Source organism: Pristis pectinata, chromosome 7 (genome assembly GCF_009764475.1).
Source record: "Pristis pectinata isolate sPriPec2 chromosome 7, sPriPec2.1.pri, whole genome shotgun sequence".
Lineage (NCBI taxonomy): Eukaryota > Metazoa > Chordata > Chondrichthyes > Rhinopristiformes > Pristidae > Pristis > Pristis pectinata.
In genome coordinates this window covers 102,688,699-102,708,399 of record NC_067411.1, presented here as the reverse complement: position 1 = coordinate 102,708,399, position 19,701 = coordinate 102,688,699, and the positions used below count along the sequence as shown (strand labels likewise).

The window sequence follows — 19,701 nt, the reverse complement described above, 5'->3', positions numbered from 1 at the left end:
AGCCCACAAGTGTCACCACACTTCTGGCGCCAACATAGCATGCCCACAACTTCCTAACCCGTACGTCTTTAGAATGTGGGAGGAAACTGGAGCACCCAGAGGAAACCCACGCAGACACGGGGAGAACGTACAAACTCCTTACAGACAGCAGCGTGAATTGAACCCGGTTCGCTGGTGCTGTAATAGCGTTACGCTAACCACTACATTACCGTGCCTAACCACTTAAGCCCAATGGAAACAATCTCAAGGAAACAATAGGCAGATTTTTTGTATATCCTTTGATTCCCTGAGGAGCCAACTTTATGGATGTTGTCCGTTTATTCAAATGCATTGGCTATCATTATATAAGATAATTGTACAAGAGTTTCTCTGTTTATCATCACTAAGAAAGTCCCAGCTCTGATTGTACTTGGTGTTTATATTAACTATACAGCTGAGGGTAGATACTGCTTGGTCAGGAAAAGCAGAGATACTACTCCTGTGGTCTAAGAAAAAGTTCAGGAAACAAAACATGGGCCTTTCTGTGACTCATTGCTGTTTTACAACGCTTGAATGTTCACTTTCTGTAAATAGAGAAAGATGTTAACACTGTTTGTCAAAACCTTATTGCCAAATATTGATTTGAAGTCTTATGATGCAATATATTTCTTCTGATGACTTTCTTTTTAACCTAGATATCACACATTATTAGGGAGATACGTCAGTTCCAACAAACCCCATATAGAATAGATCACCAACCAAAGGTAATTTTGTGTGTACTGTTACATATTTATTTACATTTCCAGTTTCATGACCAATTGGATTCATTGGGTTCCAGGTGATATGGAGGCAAATTTGGACTAGAATTTGGGGCGGACTGTGCATATTGTATGTAAAGCCACCCTTCACAAACCCATCCCCAGTATTCGTGCAATTGTGGAAACAATATTTTAAATAGCTTTGTGTTAGACATGGTCTAATTATGGAGAAGGATAGGACTGGTCCTCGGGTTGAGATTCTAAATTGGAGTAAGGCCAATTCTGATGGCATCAGAAGGGATCTGGCAGGCGTGGATTGGGATAGGCTGTTTTCTGGCAAAGAGATGCTTGGTAAGTGGGAGGCTTTCAGAAGAGAAATATTGAGAGTACAGAATCTGTATGTTCCTGTTAGAATAAAAGGCAAGGCTAACAGGTTTAGGGAACCTTGATTATCGAGGGATATTGAGGCTCTGGAAAAGAAAAAGAAGGTGGCACATATCAGGTACAGGCAGTTAGGATCAAATGAGGCACTTGAGGAGTATAAGAAATGCAAGAGAACATTGAAGAGAGAAATCAGAAGGGCAAAAAGAGGACACGAGGTTGCTCTGGCAGACGCAGTGAGAGAGGATCCCAAGGGTTTCTATAGCTATATTAAGAGCAAAAGGATAGTAAGGGACAAAATTGGTCCTCTTGAAGATCAGCGTGGTCATCTATGCATGGAGCCGAAAGAGATGGGGGAGATCTTAAATGAATTTTTTGCATCCATTCTTACTCTGGAGACAGACACAGAGTCTATAGAACTGAGGCAAAAGAGTAGTGAGGTCATGGACTGTATCTGGATTACGGAAGAGGAGGTGTTGGTTGTCTTAAGGTAAATTAAGATGGATAAATCCCCAGATAAGGTGTCCCCTCAGACCTTGTGGGAGGCTAGTGCAGAAATCGCAGGGGCCCTGGCAGAGATAGTTAAGACGTCCTTAGCCTGGGGTGAGGTGCTGGAGGACTGGAGGATGGCTAATGTTGTTCTGTTGTTCAAGAAAGGCTCTGAGAATAAGCTGGGAAATTATAGGCCGGTGAGCCTGATGGCTGTCCTGGGTAAATTGTTGGAAGGTATCCTAAGGGACAGGATATACAAGTATTTGGATAGACAGGGCTTGATTAGGGATAGTCAACATGGCTTTGTGCATGGTAGGTCATGTCTAACCAATCTTGTAGAGTTCTTGAAGGAGGTTACCGAGAAGGTCGATGAGGGAAAGGCAGCGGACGTTGTCTACATGGACTTTAGCAAGGCCTTTGACAAAGTCCCACGTGGGAGGCTGGTCCAGAAGGTTAAGTCGCTCGGCATTCAGGATGAAGTTGTCAATTGGATTCAACATTGGCTTAGCAGGAGAAGCCAGAGAGTGGTAGAAGGTGGTTGTCTCTATGACTGAAGACCTGTGACGAGTGGTGTGCCGCAGGGATTGTTGCTGGGTCCATTGTTGTTTATCATCAATATTAATGATTTAGATGACAATGTGGTAAACTGGATCAGCAAATTTGCAGATGACACCAAGACTGGGGGTGTAGTGGACAGTGAGGAAGGCTGTCAAAGCTTGCAGTGTGATCTTGACCAGCTGGGAAAATGGACTGAAAAATGGCAGATGGAATTGGCGACTGGAGGTCATAGGTTTAGGGTGAAAGGTGAAATATTTAAGGGGAATCTGAGGGGAAACTTCTTCACTCAGAGGGTGGTGCGAGTGTGGAACGAGCTGCCAGTGGAAGTGGTAGATGTGGGTTCAATTGTAACATTTCAGAGAGGTTTGGATAGGTACATGGATGGTAGGGATTTGGAGGGATATGGTCCGTGTGCAGGTAGATAGGACTAGGCAGAAGATCAGGTCGGCATAGACTAGATGGGCCGAAGGGCCTGTTTCTGTGCTGTAGTGCTCTATGACTCTGTGGTCACAAAACAGAATCGAATTTCCAATTTTAGACAGAATGCTGGAACATAAAACTAATGACTTCTTCATTTAAAAAAAAGTCAGACAAATCAGAGGAGAGATCACCCCTGAATGTCCCCATTTCATCTTCAAGTGGCTCATTGTACACAGTGTTAATTTGCATGTTTAGATTGGAACACATTGACGTGAGTTTTATGATGAATACATTGCAGTGGAAGTGGTGCTGACGGTCTTCCTCTTGTATCAAGCTGCCTACTTGAAAAGGTGGACATTGATCAGTGAACCACAATGTGATCTGATTGCTCTGTCCTCAGACTGCAGCTGCATTTTGTCCAAAAAAAACTTATGTGCACACATAAAAGGAGTACCGGTGCATTGGAATTAACCTGCTCCTTTTAAAGACCTTACACTCTGAAGCTTTGTCACCTGGCAGTACCTGTGCTAGAAGGAAAAAGAAAAGCAGGCTTCAGGATGAAAAGGTGTGTGTAAACCAGGAAACATGATCAAAGTCTTCACAAGCATCAAATCCACTGGAAAGCAGTTTCCTGGGGCTGAGAAGTGCGTTGTTTATGTTCCAGCTTCACTTTAGTTCAGAGTATATCCTCAGCCATTAATCACCACTAAATAATTTGTTCAATGAAATGGAGTATAACTCTCCCACACTTGTTCTTTGAGTTACTATCTTTGACATTTGCATCCTTGCTTTTGCAGGTCATTCAGTACTTACTTGACAAAACAATGATTATGGATGAAGATACACTGTATGAGCTCTCCTTAAAAATTGAACCCAGGCTTCCTGCATGAGAGTTGGCATTTTTGTGGCTGCAGAGAAGTGTAGCAGCTTAGTGTAACAACCCAGAATGTACCTGCCATGCCCTTGGAGTGTGACTTACCTACCCAAGGAAAACGTCAGCTTGAGATTTCCTAAGGAAAAGATGGAAAGTTGCAGGAAGATTGTTCGCCCGTCGCACATTGGAAGATGGCAAACTGCTGCTTAGGGTGAATGATATTCAGGAAATGTGATGTTTTGAGAAGAATACCTCAGCAGAATGGAAAAAGGAATGAAGTTCAATGAAAGTTAATATTTCTAAATTTTAAAAAGTGCAGAAGTCACATCAGTGTGCAGAACTGATATTGGGCAGTGAGACAAATGGAGCTTAGACGATCAATGTGAAGCAAGTTATTTTCTTCCTAGGAGCTATTGTGGTAGTAAGCAGCCTAATTGGTTTTGGGACTTATCCGATTTGTGTGGTGCAGAGGTGTTGTGTTACCTGTCAATCTGTGAGTCATGAAAATTGAAGGACTTTCAAAGCCTCTGAGCGAAATTCATTTCTAATCAACATTTTGGAAGAATCCATTATTAGCATCACTGAGCAAAGCATGAGTGATGGTGAAAGAGCGTCACACTTTTGAGAGGCTCAAGGAAATAAAGCCCTTCAGACTTGAATTGAAAAGGTTCAGATATCCACATGAGAAAGCACGTAATTCTAATGACGTGAGCTGAAAAAAGGGCTGCTTCTCATAACATCACAGCTTTCTCTTGCACCTGGGACCATTCATAAGATTACAGGTACTACCAAAATAGTGACTTAAGGGTGTCACAGCCTGTCTATTCTTTAACAGGCCTCGGCTTTGTAGGTCGTATTCTGGAATGTCCTCTGTTAACTTTCTCAGTGGAATGTTGAATGTTTTTAATATATATACCGATATTTAATAATGTCTTGTTTGAGTTGCATGAAGCATTGTGTTGTGTTGCTTTTTTGTGCTTTCTGTGTCTAATGTCCTTCCAATTTTCCAGTAACCTAGAATTAAGGCTGCCATCATCAGCGAAGAGGTCAAAGCGAATAATCGCTTACTGACGAATGATATTTCAAAACACATTCCTGGAATTATCATCATTATTATTTGAAATTCATGCATATGTTTTTTTTCAAACTGGTTATTTGGTAACTGGTCCTCAGTGTAATAGACCTTGATCAAGACTGACTTCCAAAAATCCTAACTTAAAAGTTGATTTATAACATGAATTAATTCAATGACCAATGAATGATCTGCCTTCAGAATCGTCACTTGTTAGAAACACAATCAGAGGGACATCTTTACTGCAGCAATTAATAGTGTCTTTCCCACTAAACCTAGTTTGTTTCATATGCAGCATTTGTAGAAAACATTTCACCTTATCTAGCTGTATAAACATAAATCACTATGAATGAATCTTAATCCAGACCAGCTCCTTCTAACACTTGGAAACGATTTATTATGATACAGCAAGGTTATCTTTCACTGCTGCAGTTATGTCCCATTCTCTAATCGGAGGTCACTATAATCGCCAAGGCTAACATTATCAATGTGATTTTGTGATTACGACCCCACAGATCAAATAATATGCACAGAGTCTGGCCTGGAGATTCAGATCATATTGTTTTATTTAGAGGTAGCATGTTACAAAAAGATATCCTTCATGTTATATGGATAATAAATTTGAAAGGAGCAAGTTCAAAACCAGGGCACCTTTAATTAAGAAATGCTCAGGGATCAAATTGTGAATGTAGTGAAGTTAAACGGTTACAGGTAATACTAATTTTAAATTCCTTTTTTTAATTGGTTTAAGTTAAGCAGCTATGATTGATGGATCTGAAAGTTTTAGTTATATGCTTATAATATAATGTGGCCACTTAATTAATAGCTCCAAAGACCATGTTAGACAAATGTAGTCATAACAACCAAGTGGGTAACCATTTAATGACTCCCTCAAAGTTGATAGAATACAAGTTCAAAATGACATACAACTTGACAGAGAAATGAAGCTGTTTATTGGGAAGAATTGTAACATTGAGGTTTATATGAGAGTGGTGATTTAGACTTGGCAGAAGTGTCAGAACATGCAGAAGCCAGCTCTAATGCTTCGTTTTAGACTCCTTTCATTCGATCAGCAATCATGGTCTATTTGGAAGACATGCCGGTATTTTGCAGACTTTCCACTATGATTATCTTCAATGATTATCCCTTTTATTGAAGTCTGCAGAGTGCTGCATAATTTTTGGGTTAGTGACAGTTAATTCTAACACCAGGCAGCAATAGTGTTCAATCTCTCTGTCTGTGTTGGCAGGAATGTCGAAATGTCACTGTTCTGCACTAATGCATAGGTTATACCCCACGCTGCAGATTTCGATGTAAAGGGAGGACATCTCTAATTCTTTGTCTCTCCTGTGTATGTGCTGTAATCTCCGTGTAACAGGAAAGAACTGTAAATGACAAAGGGCAAGGGTTCAATCAATCAGTGGATGCATTTTATGAGGTGACTATCAGGCAGAGGCAGCAGACTCCAAGGTTGAAGACAGTGTGGATGTTCATAGAACGGTGTGACTGCAAGGTAAGTGGTTGTGATGAGCTGGATGATGGCGAAGGCTTGTCAGGGTAGGTTGGGGGTAGACAATTGATATAAATGAATGTCCAAAGATACTTGACTTTCCGGACCAGGTTTGGGCACTAAAGCACTTCCTGCACTGACTCCACAGACAAGGCACAAAGGTTGTCCTCCTCACCTCCTCCTCCAACTGTGCCTGAGCTGTTGCAGCATCCAGACCCTTCTTCCCGGGGAGGAGTCCTCGCTCCCTGACACAATGTTACGGGCTGCAGGGCTGAATTACCCTGCATTTATCATAACTTTCCTTCCTCTGAATTTCATCTCTTGCTGCCCTTTAAACAGGCTGCACACCACCACTTCAGAGTGGAAGCTGGTTCAGGGCACTTCAAACGGCAACTTTATGGGAAACTGCAACTTTCCATATGGTCATAACAATGAATGACCCCTAATGGTATCAATAGTCAGACTCTGAAGATCTCTCTGCTGAATTTATTAAAACAGCTAATATTGTAATTGACTAAAGAAGCAACTAAGCATAGAAGCTAGTTTATTGTTTAAAGAAACATCTTTTCAATGCTTAAACGCACCATCAAATTTGAAAAGCAGCACATGGACAGGCCCCTCGATTGAACCAGTCTCTGATGGTATTTATGATCTAATTGAGACTGCACCAATCAGTTTAATCTGCTCCCATCACTAGAACCTTCCATTCCTTATATCTCCCTTAAAGACATCATAGTTTGTCAATACTTGGCTCAACTGCCACTGTGGAAATGCATTCCCTGGGTTAAGGTAGTTCCTTCTGAAGTCTCTTTCATTTCTTAGTGATTGTTTCCAATCAAGGGTCTCTAATTTTGCTCACAAATGGAATGTATCTGCTACTCCACCAAAAGCTTTTGTATCTTTAACAACCTCCATTAGCCCATCTGTCAACCATCCCTTCTCAGTGGAAAAGAGACCAAGAATGTTCATCATTTCTAGTTGGCATTAGCCTCGGAGTGATTGCATCATCCTTGTAAACCCTTCTTGCATTTCTCCTGTGCCTCCAATACCTTTCTATACCCAGGTTATGAAACTGTACATGGTATTCCAAAAGTTACGTGGCTAAGGTGCAGTACAAGATTAGTGCAAACGTAAGTTTATTTTCGTGCATTCCCTTAGATTATATGCAATGCACAGTCAATATTACATGCTGTGTAATAGGACCCGATGATTCTTCTGCTGAAAAAGGCACTTGTTCAAAGATCATCATGGAGGGCCTACCTTCACAATCCCTGCCCCCTCACTTAATTTGGTGCCTGACCCTACCAAATGCTTCAATCTGAAAGACCCAGATGCAAGGCCTTAATGACAGTTTCTGTTCTGGATTTCCTCCCAGCAAAACTACAAAGAGAACCCGGGTTTGGGTATTTGTCCAACATCCCCCTGCCTTGCAAAGGTAGAATGTTGCAGAAATCAGAAATGAAAACAGAAAATGCTAGAAGCACTCAGCAGGTCAGGCAGCATCTGTGGAAACAGAAAAAGAGTTAACATTTCAGATGACTGACTCTTCAAAGTCAGAAATGAAAGTTGGAGATGACGGGAAGTTCCGATGGTTTGCACTGAATTGGGGCGGCTATCTGCAAAAGCAGAGTCCATCGGGATAACAGAGGATGTGAATTCACCTCCCTGATTTCTCACCAAATCATGTTGACAGAGAAGTAAAGCAACTGCCAGAAGGGAAGAAGAAGTGATGGTAGGATGGGATGGGGAGGAGTGGACGGTGTGTGGGAGTGTTGTCTGTGTGCGTAGGAGCTCTGAGGAGTTGGTGGTTGCGAGGTGGGTTTCTATAAGTTCCAACAGTTCCTATTGCTGTCTTAGGATAATGTAGAAGTAGAGAAGAACCTGCCCCTTGCTCCACATGGTCTCAGGAAAACAGGAACATTGTAAAGTGAAAATAACATGAAAAGAGTTTTGTATTTTAAGCATAAATAATCTCATACAAAAATGTTTTACAAAATTATTTATTGATAGAATATTGTGTGATACAATAATCAAGATAATGGCACAAATGAGACAACAATGAGTTTAATATTATGTCTAGCATAAAGATATTCCTTTTTAAAGCTTTAGTCTGAATGGTTTCTTTACAAATACAATAACAGAAGCAAACCCATCAGCTTCCCTTCTCTTACACAAATGTCTTGACTTTCATCCGTACTTGAAATAAATAAGAAGAATTCTAAACGTTCTGTCAGACCTTCACCCCCAGTTGAGGCTTCATAAAAGAATCATTTCTTTTTTAAGCTGCAGTGTGAATTCAAACCAAGTGCCCTATTTGTAATTCCAGAGCTTTTCTAACTAAACATGTTTATTCTTTTCTGTTGTCTCCAATAAACCCTTGGAAATTAAATGGTTAAAGTGTCACTTTTATCTGAAAAGCCATAATGAAACCAATGTTCCTGTGTTGGGTCAGTGTTATGTCCTGTCAGTTATCTCTTTTGTAGTCTGTACTGAAGTAAACTCAAGGTAAGATATTTATTTGTTAGAAACATACCTTTCAAGATTTTGTTTGGAATGTGTTGTGAGATTTTTTTTAGAATATATTATCAAATATATAAAAGTTTACTCCACACTGCATTGTATGATTTAAAAAAATCCAAGAATTGCAGAAATTCTTTTAAAGCAAAATCTTCAGAAAGCCAGAAGCTGTGTGTAATTCATACCAAGCTGTGTGTAATTAGTAGTGGTCTTAAACATTCACTCAGTGTGCTTCTATGTTATTGTTCAGTGTGCTAAATGTTAAACATTAGACATTCACACTGTGAAACCTGTTCAAAGTGATATATTTTTGATGATCTGTGATTAAGTAAACTTTAGAAATTCCAAAATGATCTGTGACAAAAGGGCTGATGTTAATGGAGAGGCTAATGAATGATATTCATTTCATGTCAAATTGTCTTTCATCTAAAGTGAAAATGGCAAATAACATTATTTATGTGACATATGATGGAAATTCAAACTGCTGATTTTTTCAGCATGTACCATTAGCATGACCTTTAACCTATTACAATATAATAATTTTGTCAATGAGTGAATGCTAGTTAGACTCTAAGAAGTCACTAAGGTCTGGTGATTTGCTGTCCTTGTACAATATTTGAGTCAGTGCATCGTACAATGCTAGATTCAACCCCAGGTTAACAAGTATTAAAGTGCATGTCTTGACAGATTGTATGATACTTTGAACTGTACATTAAATGTAAGTTAAATTGTATAAATCATAGCATGAAATTGTACAGACCATTGATCCTTGCATATAAAATAAATACTTGCCTTTTGCTGGATAATGAGTAGCACTGGAGTTTGATTGGGCTCAGTGTCCATTTAAGAGATAAGATTTCTTTATTAGTCACACGTACATCGAAACACACAGTGAAATGCATCTTTTTGCAAAGAGTGTTTTGGGGGCAGCCCGCAAGTATCGCAACGCTTCCAGCGCCAACATAGCATGCCCACAACTTCCTAACCCGTATGTCTTTGGAACTTGGGAGAAAACCAGAGCACCCGGAGGAAACTCATGCAGACACGGGGAGAACATACAAACTCCTTACCGACAGCAGCCGGAATTGAACCCGGGCCACTGGCGCTGTAATAGCATTACGCTAACCGCTACACTACTGTGTCTGCCCTTTATTAATTTCGTTATTAATCTGGTATTTTTATATTGGTAAAAAACAAATGGCACACACGCACACACACACACACACTGTATGTGGTACAAGTAATGAGGTGCGTAATGTATAACAAAGAAATGTGATTATAATCCTGTCCCCTTGGATATTTGGTTACATTTGAAGCGATGTTCTGACAACTGAGCAAGGGGCTCAGGAACAACATCAGCTGAATTACTTGATTTGGAGGCAGTCCAGGAACAAAGGGGTCTTCAAATAAACCCCAGTCCATTTAAATGTGAAATATTTAGTCATCTAAAGGGAAAATGAAAATCTGGAACAATCTCCTAAAAGCAGTCAAACTGGGACAATTGAAATTGCCAGAACTAAGATTATACTTCTAGGACGTGACTGGGAACAATATGCTCCATCAGGTGTGGTTTCTCACTTTTTTATTATGCAAGAAGAAGATAAGATTTCTTTATTAGTCACATGTACATCAAAACACACAGTGAAATGCATCTTTTGTGTAGAGTGTTCTGGGGGCAGCCCACAAGTGTCGCCACGCTTCTGGTGCCAACATAGCATGCCCACAACTTCCTAACCCATATGTCTTTGGAATGTGGGAGGAAACCGGAGCACCCAGAGGAAACCCACGCAGACACGGGGAGAACATACAAAATCCTTACAGACAGCGGCTGGAATTGAACCTGGGTCACTGGCGCTGCAATAGCGTTACGCTAACCGCTACATGGATCTGAGGCACAGATCAATTAGGATCTAATTCGGTGTACCCAAACTTTAGTGTCGGGTTGGAGAGGAGGAGGTGTATTTTCAGACTATGGCCAAAAAAAAAATCCACCTGGCAAATTTCTATAAATTATGTAGTGAAGTTTCAGCTGAAAAGTGCTAATACAGCTGTTCGATGAATTGGCACTTCTTTGCAATTGCAAATTTGGATTATTAAACAGAGCAGTTATGTCAACGAGAAATACAAGGACTGCCAGCTATTCACATCCTTATCTAAAGCTTCACTGACTGACAGAGAAAGCTCAGCCAGTACAGGTTCCCTTTTGAGGCTAACTCTCATCCTTGCCCTCATGTCAAAGCCTTGCATGGCTGAGAGGAACAAGCCAGCCAGTGAGTGACCCCTCCACAATCTTAACAGCTGCAGATGCTGGAAATCTGCAGTAAAACCAGAAGACGCTGAAGCACTCAGCTGGTCAAGAAGCATCCATGGAAAGAGAAACAGAGTGAATATTTCAGGTCCAATCCCCTTTGTCAGACCTTAATTCAATGGTTTTGTATGGACTATCTGTGTCCAATAAGATCTTATCGTACAATAGTACAAGATGGACACAATCTTTCTTGTTGTGACCTTGCACCTTATTGTCTGCCTGCACTGCAGTTTCTCTGTAACTGTGACACTTTACTCTGTATTCTGTTATTGTTTTACCCTGCACTACCTCGATGCACTGTGTAATGAAGTGACCTGTACGATTGGTATGCAAGACAAGTTTGTTACTGGACCTCGGTACAAGTGACAATAATATTCCAATTCCAACAACCTCTGTTCAGTACAGGCGGAGAATGGCATTTCTAAACCTGGGGCCATTTTCCTTGGGATGCTCCCATCAGCAAGCTGAGCCAAGTGTTACCCTGTGACACATTTGACTGCAGACCATAAGGTTGGGCCAAGATACTGCATTGATCTAGATGGATGACAGACGAGGGTTGAGCAGCTGAATCACCGACTCCTGTTCATATTTTTCGGGGATACTAGGGTCAAAAATTCCCAGGACACTGACTTCCCCGCTCTTGAACTGTGCCACAGGGTCAGCAGAACCAAGTTCCTGCACATAAAACAGCACTTTGACCAACAAATGAACCAAAGCTACACAAGCCAAGTCATAGAAGGAAGCTGATGAACCACCAACAAACACCTGATGCAGGTGAGGAACAATCACCATTGTAGCCAAAGTGTTATTCGCTAATTATGACTTACATGTTTAGGTGACAGACTAAATATTGAAAATTCATTATTTGCACCAGACTACAGACCTTAATTATTATCTGAGTACAGTCTGTAGTTGTCGAAAAGTTGACTGACTGTAAATATGGAAAATTAATTGTACAACTGATGAAATGAAAAAGGAATAATGCATCGGGTTGGATAATGTGAAATCCAATCCAACTCCTGCATCCGCCCTGCACCGATCCCATCGCTGCACTTGTGCCCCTGGTCCTGTGGGATCTAATTTACTGTGGGCAGTGACTTGGCCTTGGGCAACAGAACCCAAGATGCTGTTGCCTCAGATGATCCTGGCTGCAATCGGACAGCTCTCTGCTGTTAAAGGTATTTCCATTGTTCTAAATACCCGCCATATTTAGACATATAAAAATAAATGGGCTTAGGTAATTTTTAAAATATAAAAGATATTTTAAAATAGTAATAAATTCAGTCAAGATTATTTAAATAAATAACTAATAATAAACAAAAACTTCACGAACTTAACTTTTTAATGATGCTCAGCAACCCCATTCAAATGAGTGGCATCACTGTTTGTAGGCCAAAGGTGTTGGATGTTAAGTGCATTCCTCCTTTGGCTCATTATGTTCAATGAGAACTGCCTCGTGCTAGAGGCAGTGATGAGATTGGGTGCAGAGGGGCAATTTGGGTGCAATGGCAACAGATCAACCAGTGCATTTCTGAGTGCTGTATCAGCAAAGCAAAGGTACAGTGGTCAAGGGCACGTCAAGCTCTGTACTGCAGGTCAAAAGTTTGACATGAAGAACCCTGGTGCCCACATAATGAGCTGAAAAGCAAATACCTTATGCAATGTTTCAGAAGGGAACTGTTAACAAGGTCCTGTGTTGTGATCCTGATTTCTAACACTTCCCTCTGCTGCTGACACTGGACTGGACACTGCTCTAGTTGTGACCTAACCAGACCTTTATACATGTACAGCATTACTTCCCTACATCTGTATTCAATGCCTTTATTTATGAAGCTCAAGATCCCATGTGATTTACAATCTACTCTCAAACATGTCCTGCTCCTTCAAAGATCCATGCACCAATCCCCTGGTCCCTCATGTGCAGGGTACACACGTGTGCTGGAGTCTGAAAATCAAAAAACTGCAGATGCTGAAAATCTGAAATAAAAACAGAAAATGCTGGAAACACTCAGCAGGTCAGACAGCAGCTGTGGAGAGAGAAACAGAGGTAATGTTTCCAGGTCCAAGATTCTTTCTCAGAACTGGGAATGGGAGAAAACAAGTAGCAGTGAAAGAAGTAGAGGAGCAGGTGGAACAAAGAGAATAATGTTGATAGGACGAGCCTGAATGGGTTAAGATGGCAGTAAACTGCACCACAGTTTGCCTGGTTTGACACATGTCAAATTTCAGTTTTGCCACAAGATCCATTCTTATTCCAGACCATCCTGCACAGGTACTAAAAATAATGATGAGTCGGAGTACAGGAAGGAGATAGAGAGCTTAGTGAGATGGTGTCATGACAACAACCTTTCCCTCAATGTCAGCAAAACAAAAGAGCTGGTCATTGACTCCAGGAAAGGGGGCGGTGTACATACACCTGTCTACATCAATGATACTGAGGTTGAGAGAGTTGAGAGCTTCAAGTTCCTAGGAATAGCCTGTCCTGGTCCAACCACGTAGATGCCATGGCCAAGAAAGCTCACCAGCGCCTCTACTTCCTCAGGAGGCTAAAGAAATTTGGCTTGTCCCCTTTGACACTCAGCAATTTTTATCGATGCACCATAGAAAACATCCTATCTGGATGTATCACAGATTGGCACAGCAACTGTTCTGCCCAGGACCGTAAGAAACTGCAGAGAGTTGTGGACACAACCCAGCACATCACAGAAACCAGCCTCCCCTCCAATGGACTCTGTCTATACCTCTCGCTGCCTTACTGAAGCAGCCAGCATAATCAAAGACCCCACCCACCTGGGTCATTCTCTCTTCTCTCCTCTCCCATCAGGCAGAAGATACAGGATCCTGAGGTCACGTACCACCAGGCTCAAGGACAGCTTCTATCCCATGGTGATAAGACTGTTGAACAGTTCCCTTATAAGATGAGATGGTCTCTTGACCTGACAATCCACTTTGTTGTGACCTTGCGCCTTATTGTCTACCTGCAATGCACTTCCCTGTAGCTGTGACACTTTACTCTGTATTCTGTTATTGTTTTACCCTGTACTGCCTCAATGCACTGTGTAATGAATTGATCTGTACGAACAGTATGCAAGACAAGTTTTTCACTGTACCTCGGTACAAGTGACAATAATAAACCAATTCCAATACCAAACTGAGTGACAGGCTGCTTTGCAACTTGAAGTTCCTCTGCCATTTCCATATGGAGGGAATCCAGCCCCATCCTGTTAACAACTGCAAACCACATCCTGCCTCAACTACATTTGGTGGATCCTTTCACCATTTGAACGTGTAATGGGGAAAATGCAGTTTTGAGCAATCCTTTATTTCAGCTCTTTGTGTTTTCTTATGGTCATAGGTTTAGGGTGAAAGGTGAAATATTTAAGGGGAATTTGAGGGGGAATTTCTTCACTCAGAGGCTGGTGCAAGTGTGGAACGAGCTGCCAGCGGAAGTGGTGGATGCAGGTTCAATGAGAAGTTTAGATAGGTACATGGATGGGAGGGGTTTGGAGGGATATGGTCCGGGGGCAGGTAGATGGGACTGGGCAGAAGATCAGGTCAGCACGGACTGGATGGGCCGAAGGGCTTGTTTCTGTGCTGTGGTGCTCTACGACTCTATGACATAAAAGTAGGCAATTTGGCCTAATGTGTCTACACCGACTCTGAGAGCAACCCCATCAATCCCATTCCCCACCATTTCCTCTTTCATCTGCCCTTCATGTGCCTCTGATCTGCTATCACCCACCTATATACAGATTAACTTATTATAACCAATTAACCTACCAACTAGCACATCTTTGGGATGTGGGAGGAAACTGGAGCACCCGGGGTAAACCCACACGGCCACAGGGAGAACGTGCAAACTCCACACTGACAGCGCCGGAGGTCAGGATGGAACGTGGGTCACCGAAGCCAGGAGGCAACAGCTCGACCTCCTGAGGAACTCTGCAGCCCTATTCATAGTTTGAGAAGTCACAGATAAATTAATAGTCAGAGAGTATTGAAATAAAAACAGAAAATGCAGGAAAAGCTCAAAGTCAGGCAGCGTCTGTGGAATGAGAAACATTTCAGGTCGAAGAAGAGAGGAAGGTTGCATTGAATTGCCACGGACATTACTGCCTGGACAACTGGGCACGCTGCGGATGAGGCTGCCTGCTCACTGTACGGCTGTGCATCACCTTGGGACTTAAAGGTGCACTTGCCGCATTGCCTTTGATCTACCTTCCCCTGCACTTCTACCGTAGCCATGTTTACTTGTTATAGCCCTGCAGGACCAGTGGAACGGGATGCTTGGCTGCCAGAGTTCCCCACAAGGCAGGCAGAGTGAGGTGAGAGTGCTGACTGGGCCTCTGACACCCTGGCCCTAGAACACCCAGCCTGCTGCTGTCAAAGGCCTTCCACATATCCTTAAATGTCTCTGCTAACTGATGCATTTAAAAACAGTTTAAATAGAATTAAACAAATTTAAAACAGAGAGAGTAAAATCAGGAAAAATAAACAAGCTACTTACCTCTTCAATCGAGGTCAGTGACAGCTCTCAGATAAGTGAGATTCTGCTGCTTCCACCGGGGTCCAGGGCCAGAGCTCAGGGGTTGGGGGCAGAGCTCAGGGACCCCTGGATCTGAGGGCAGGGCGAGATGTCAGATGTGTCAGCACTGGAGCTGTGACTCATCGATGGCAGAACCTCCATTGTGAAATGTGAAATCTATAGTTCAGCATCTTTATTACAACGCTAAACTTATTTTTAGAATCGTGTGCTTCCATTATTGAGATGAAAAAGATAAGAGCCCAATTAAATTTAATAAATGGGTGATTTCATTTCTTTGCACGTCTTCGTTGTTGCTGACTGTTCCTGTCTGATTGATTTCGTATGTGCTCATTGGAAGAATAGCCGATCCCTCTCTGCAAGCTTCCAACAGTGCAAAATTCTGTTGTTTTAGTTATATAAAATTTAAGCCAGTCTGATGTGAGAATGGCCTGGTGGCCACGTGTTCCAGAAACCACCCAGTTTTTGAAGGAAGGGAAAACAAAATAAAATCTCTTTCTGCATCCAGCTAACACACAGACTCAACTGGTGGCCCAACTTCCTACATTGATCTATGTTTGCTGTAAAATGATTTGGGATGTCCTGAGGTTGTGAAAGGCATTGCGTAAGTGCAAGATGTATTCTCCTTCTTTTATAGGTACAAGTTGGAACTGACCAGAAAGTTTCACTCGGTGGAGTTGAACTTGGTGAGTGGAATTAATGGTTGTAGTCACACACCCTCTCCCCCAGGTGGCACCGTGCCACAAGAAATGATAACCCTTTAACAGGTACTGAACAAGCTTAATTCTTTTTCTTTCTGCGATTCCACCTGAATTCTGGCAAGGTAGTCCCAGAAAGGGTGCAAGAATCATGTAGCTGTGGCACATTCTTAACTCAATCCCAAATTCCTCAGAGACACCAGACACTGCAGATGCTGGAATCTGGAGCAACACACAATCTGCTGGAGGAACTCAGCAGTCGAGCAGCATCTGTGTGGGGGGGGGGGGCTGGTAGAAATTGTCGACGGTTCTGGTCAAAACCCTGTACGGTCTTCCAACTCCTCCCCAGCTCCCCTCCCCAGCACTACCTGCCTGTCATCTCACACCCCTCCTCAGTCCACCAGTCACCTTGAACTTCTGTCTCACCACTCCCCTTCCCCTCTCTACGCCGGCCCGTCTCCCCTCTGCACTCAGTACTGAGGCAGGTTTCCACCCAAAACCTCAACGATTCCTTTCCCCCACAGATGCTGCTCGACCCTGAGTTCCTCCAGCAGAAACTCTCCACGGATGCTGCCTGGCCTGCTGAGTTTCTCCAGCATCATCGTGTTCCTCATCTGAGCTCCTCCAGCAGTTTGTTTGTTGCTCCAGGTTCCCCTCCTGCCTCCTATGGAATGGCGACAAGAATCCCCTTCCCCACCCACCGTATGGAAATGTTGTACGGAGTGGGAGTAGAAGACGTGCGATTTCCTTCTGACTGCTGTTCCCTCCGCCAACTCTGGGATACTAGTAACTCGTTATTGGTTCTGTGTAACTTCGAATGAAAGAGAGCCAGATTTTGCTTTATCCATTCCCATTTCAGGCGAGGGAGTGGGAAATGCAAAAGAGTCATTCTTCTTCAGGGGCTTTAAATCCTCCACACGTGCTGCACACCAGTCTCAGAGTAACACCGCTTAAATTTTCCAAACTTGCATTACAAAGCCCATTCCTGATGCAGGAACAATTCCTGCACCTGCATGGCTGACAAATGACAGCTGACGCAGCAGTACTGTGGAAGGAAGCAGGATAAAGATCACAAGCTGCCACTAACCCCCCACCCCCCACCCCCCCGACGTTAGGCAACGATGAGCCATTCTCTCACTTAAGGAAAACATGAGTTATGAACGGACCAGATTTTGTTTCCAGTTGAAGGTGGCTGAGCACCCAACCACTTAACACATGGTTACAGCATTCAGTACTGCCTAATCCAGAGAGAAATACTCTGATGGCATTTACTACCCACACTGGTTTAACATGGGAAGAGGAAATTGAGCAGTTTGATAGAACTGAATAGCTTGATAGTCACTTCAGAGACAATTACGTGACCACCACATTGGGTTAGGTGACTGACCCAGTAAGGACCACAAGGTTCCTCCGCCAAGCAACAACCATGCAGATGCTGGGACTTTACAACAATCCAACCACTTCATTGTCCCTTCTGATGATCCTGATACTGACTCCTTTTTTAGATTTTTATTCACGTACTCTGACATAAATACCTCCCAAATATCAAAATTCCAAACCCATTGGGACTTGCTCCCCCATATAGAAACATAGAAAACCTACAGCTCAACTCAGGCCCTTCGGCCCACAAAGCTGTGCCGAACATGTCCCTACCTTAGAGACCCATAGCCCGCTATCTGTAACCTTCTCCTATCCTGGTCTCCCCCTTCCTCTCTCCAGTTGACAGAAATATCACTGATGTCCCTGCAGTTTACAAAGACCATCCGACTGGCCTATGCAGGGAGAAGAACATTCATATGTCACCTTTATCCAAACGAATCCTCCCAAAGGCCACTTCCTATTGCAACATTCTTCATTGAAGGCCCATGAGTCAGTGGTGTTTCCATGAACCTTGAGCAGCTCAAGTGTGGTCAGGAATAGTGTCAGATGTGTGGACAGAGATCATGGAAATGGAGACAGATGTGCCGGGGTGGGGGGGGCAGGTTGTGGGAACGGAGACAGAACATTGTTGGAATGAGCATCGCCAGGAATTTTGACAGGAATGCCCAGACAGGAAGGGTGTGTAAGGGCCAGAAGGTGGGGAATTGTGGAATGGTGGTGAAGATCAGAGAGTGTTTGGAATGGTTGGGGAGGGAGGCCCCAGGTGTCACCCAGACCCAGTCAGTGGTGGTTGGGAAGGAGCCTCTCTCACATACAGAAACACAGATCCATGCCCGTGAAATGTGCACATGGGGAATCTCACACAGCCACACTTAACACAGACTGCCATCATCGAAAATTATCCTTTCAATACCAATCAGTCTTACTGTCTATCTTTCAATTCATAATACTCATTAATATAACTCCCAAGAACCTCTTGGATGGCAGCTTTTCAAATTCTTTTGTAAATCCACTGGTCAACTTGCACCTGCCCAGCCTATTACAGCCGCAAAATACCCCAACAGATTTGAGAGACACAGGTTCCCTTTCTCCAGTCCATTCTGATTCTTCCCAATCATGTCCCAATATTCTGGTCTGAAGTCTCCCATAACAAATGCCAGCATTTCTCACACACAACCTAATGCACTGACCCCTTTTCATCTCCCTACTTTCATGAACGATGAGCTTGACTTTGTCTCCTTTAGGGTTAGGGGACAGTCAATATTTGATGAAAGGTTCAAACCAACGGCGCCACCGTCTCTGTTGAGACTTCTTGGAATTCCTGCGATTGAGGCCTTTAAATCCAGTGGATTTGCTGAGTTTTAATCCTGGCTGTGTGTTCACTGTGAACTATGAATTGTGTGTCTAAATGTTTCTCAATATTTATCAGAGTAGTCAAAGCATGAAATAAAAACAGAAAGAGGGACAGAGGAACAGAAAATTTGACAGAGATTCAGAAAGGAACACACACACACACACACACACACACACCACACACACACACACACACCACATACAGATACACACACACCACACAGACACACACACACACCACACAGACACACACACACACCACACACAGACACACACACACACACACCACATACAGATACACACACACACACACCACACACAGATACACACACACACACACCACACACAGATACACACACACACACACACCACATACAGATACACACACACACACACACACACACACACACACAAAAGAAACAAAATGAGAGATGGATAAAGAGAGAGTGAGGTCATGAACACAGACAGAGCATTGAGAGTAGGTGAGGTAAAGAGATACAGACAGAAGAGGGAGCAACAGAGAATGGTGAGTGGAATGAGACAGGGGCAGAGTGAGAAAGGTTGAGAAAGAGGGAGAGAGAGATCAGTGAGAGAGAGAGAGACCAGAATGAGAGACGTGAGAGAGAGAGACCAGAGTGAGAGAGAGAGAGAGACCAGAGTGAGAGAGAGAGAGAGAGAGAGAGAGAGAGAGAGAGAGAGAGAGAGAGAGAGAGAGAGAGAGAGAGAAACAAACAAACAGAAGGGAGACAGAAAACTCAAATGGGTACAGAGGGGTTTGGGCACTGAGGACAAGGTCAGTGTTCACTGCTGTTTCAGAGTTGCACTGGGAGAGAAGTGATGCCCCTCTTGTTGAACAGA

At 42.9% G+C, this 19,701-nt stretch overlaps 1 protein-coding gene across 1 annotated transcript in view; it reads left to right on the top strand.

Annotated features, from left to right (window-relative positions):
* Nucleotides 1–3,478, top strand: part of rasgrf2b (Ras protein-specific guanine nucleotide-releasing factor 2b) — a 155,423-nt gene extending 151,945 nt beyond the window's left edge. Inside the window, exons 26-27 of the mRNA XM_052020666.1 lie at nt 675–743; nt 3,386–3,478. Coding sequence (XP_051876626.1) covers nt 675–743; nt 3,386–3,478 — 162 coding nt within the window. The remainder of the gene's footprint in view (nt 1–674; nt 744–3,385) is intronic.
* The last annotated feature ends 16,223 nt before the right edge of the window (nt 3,479–19,701 follow it).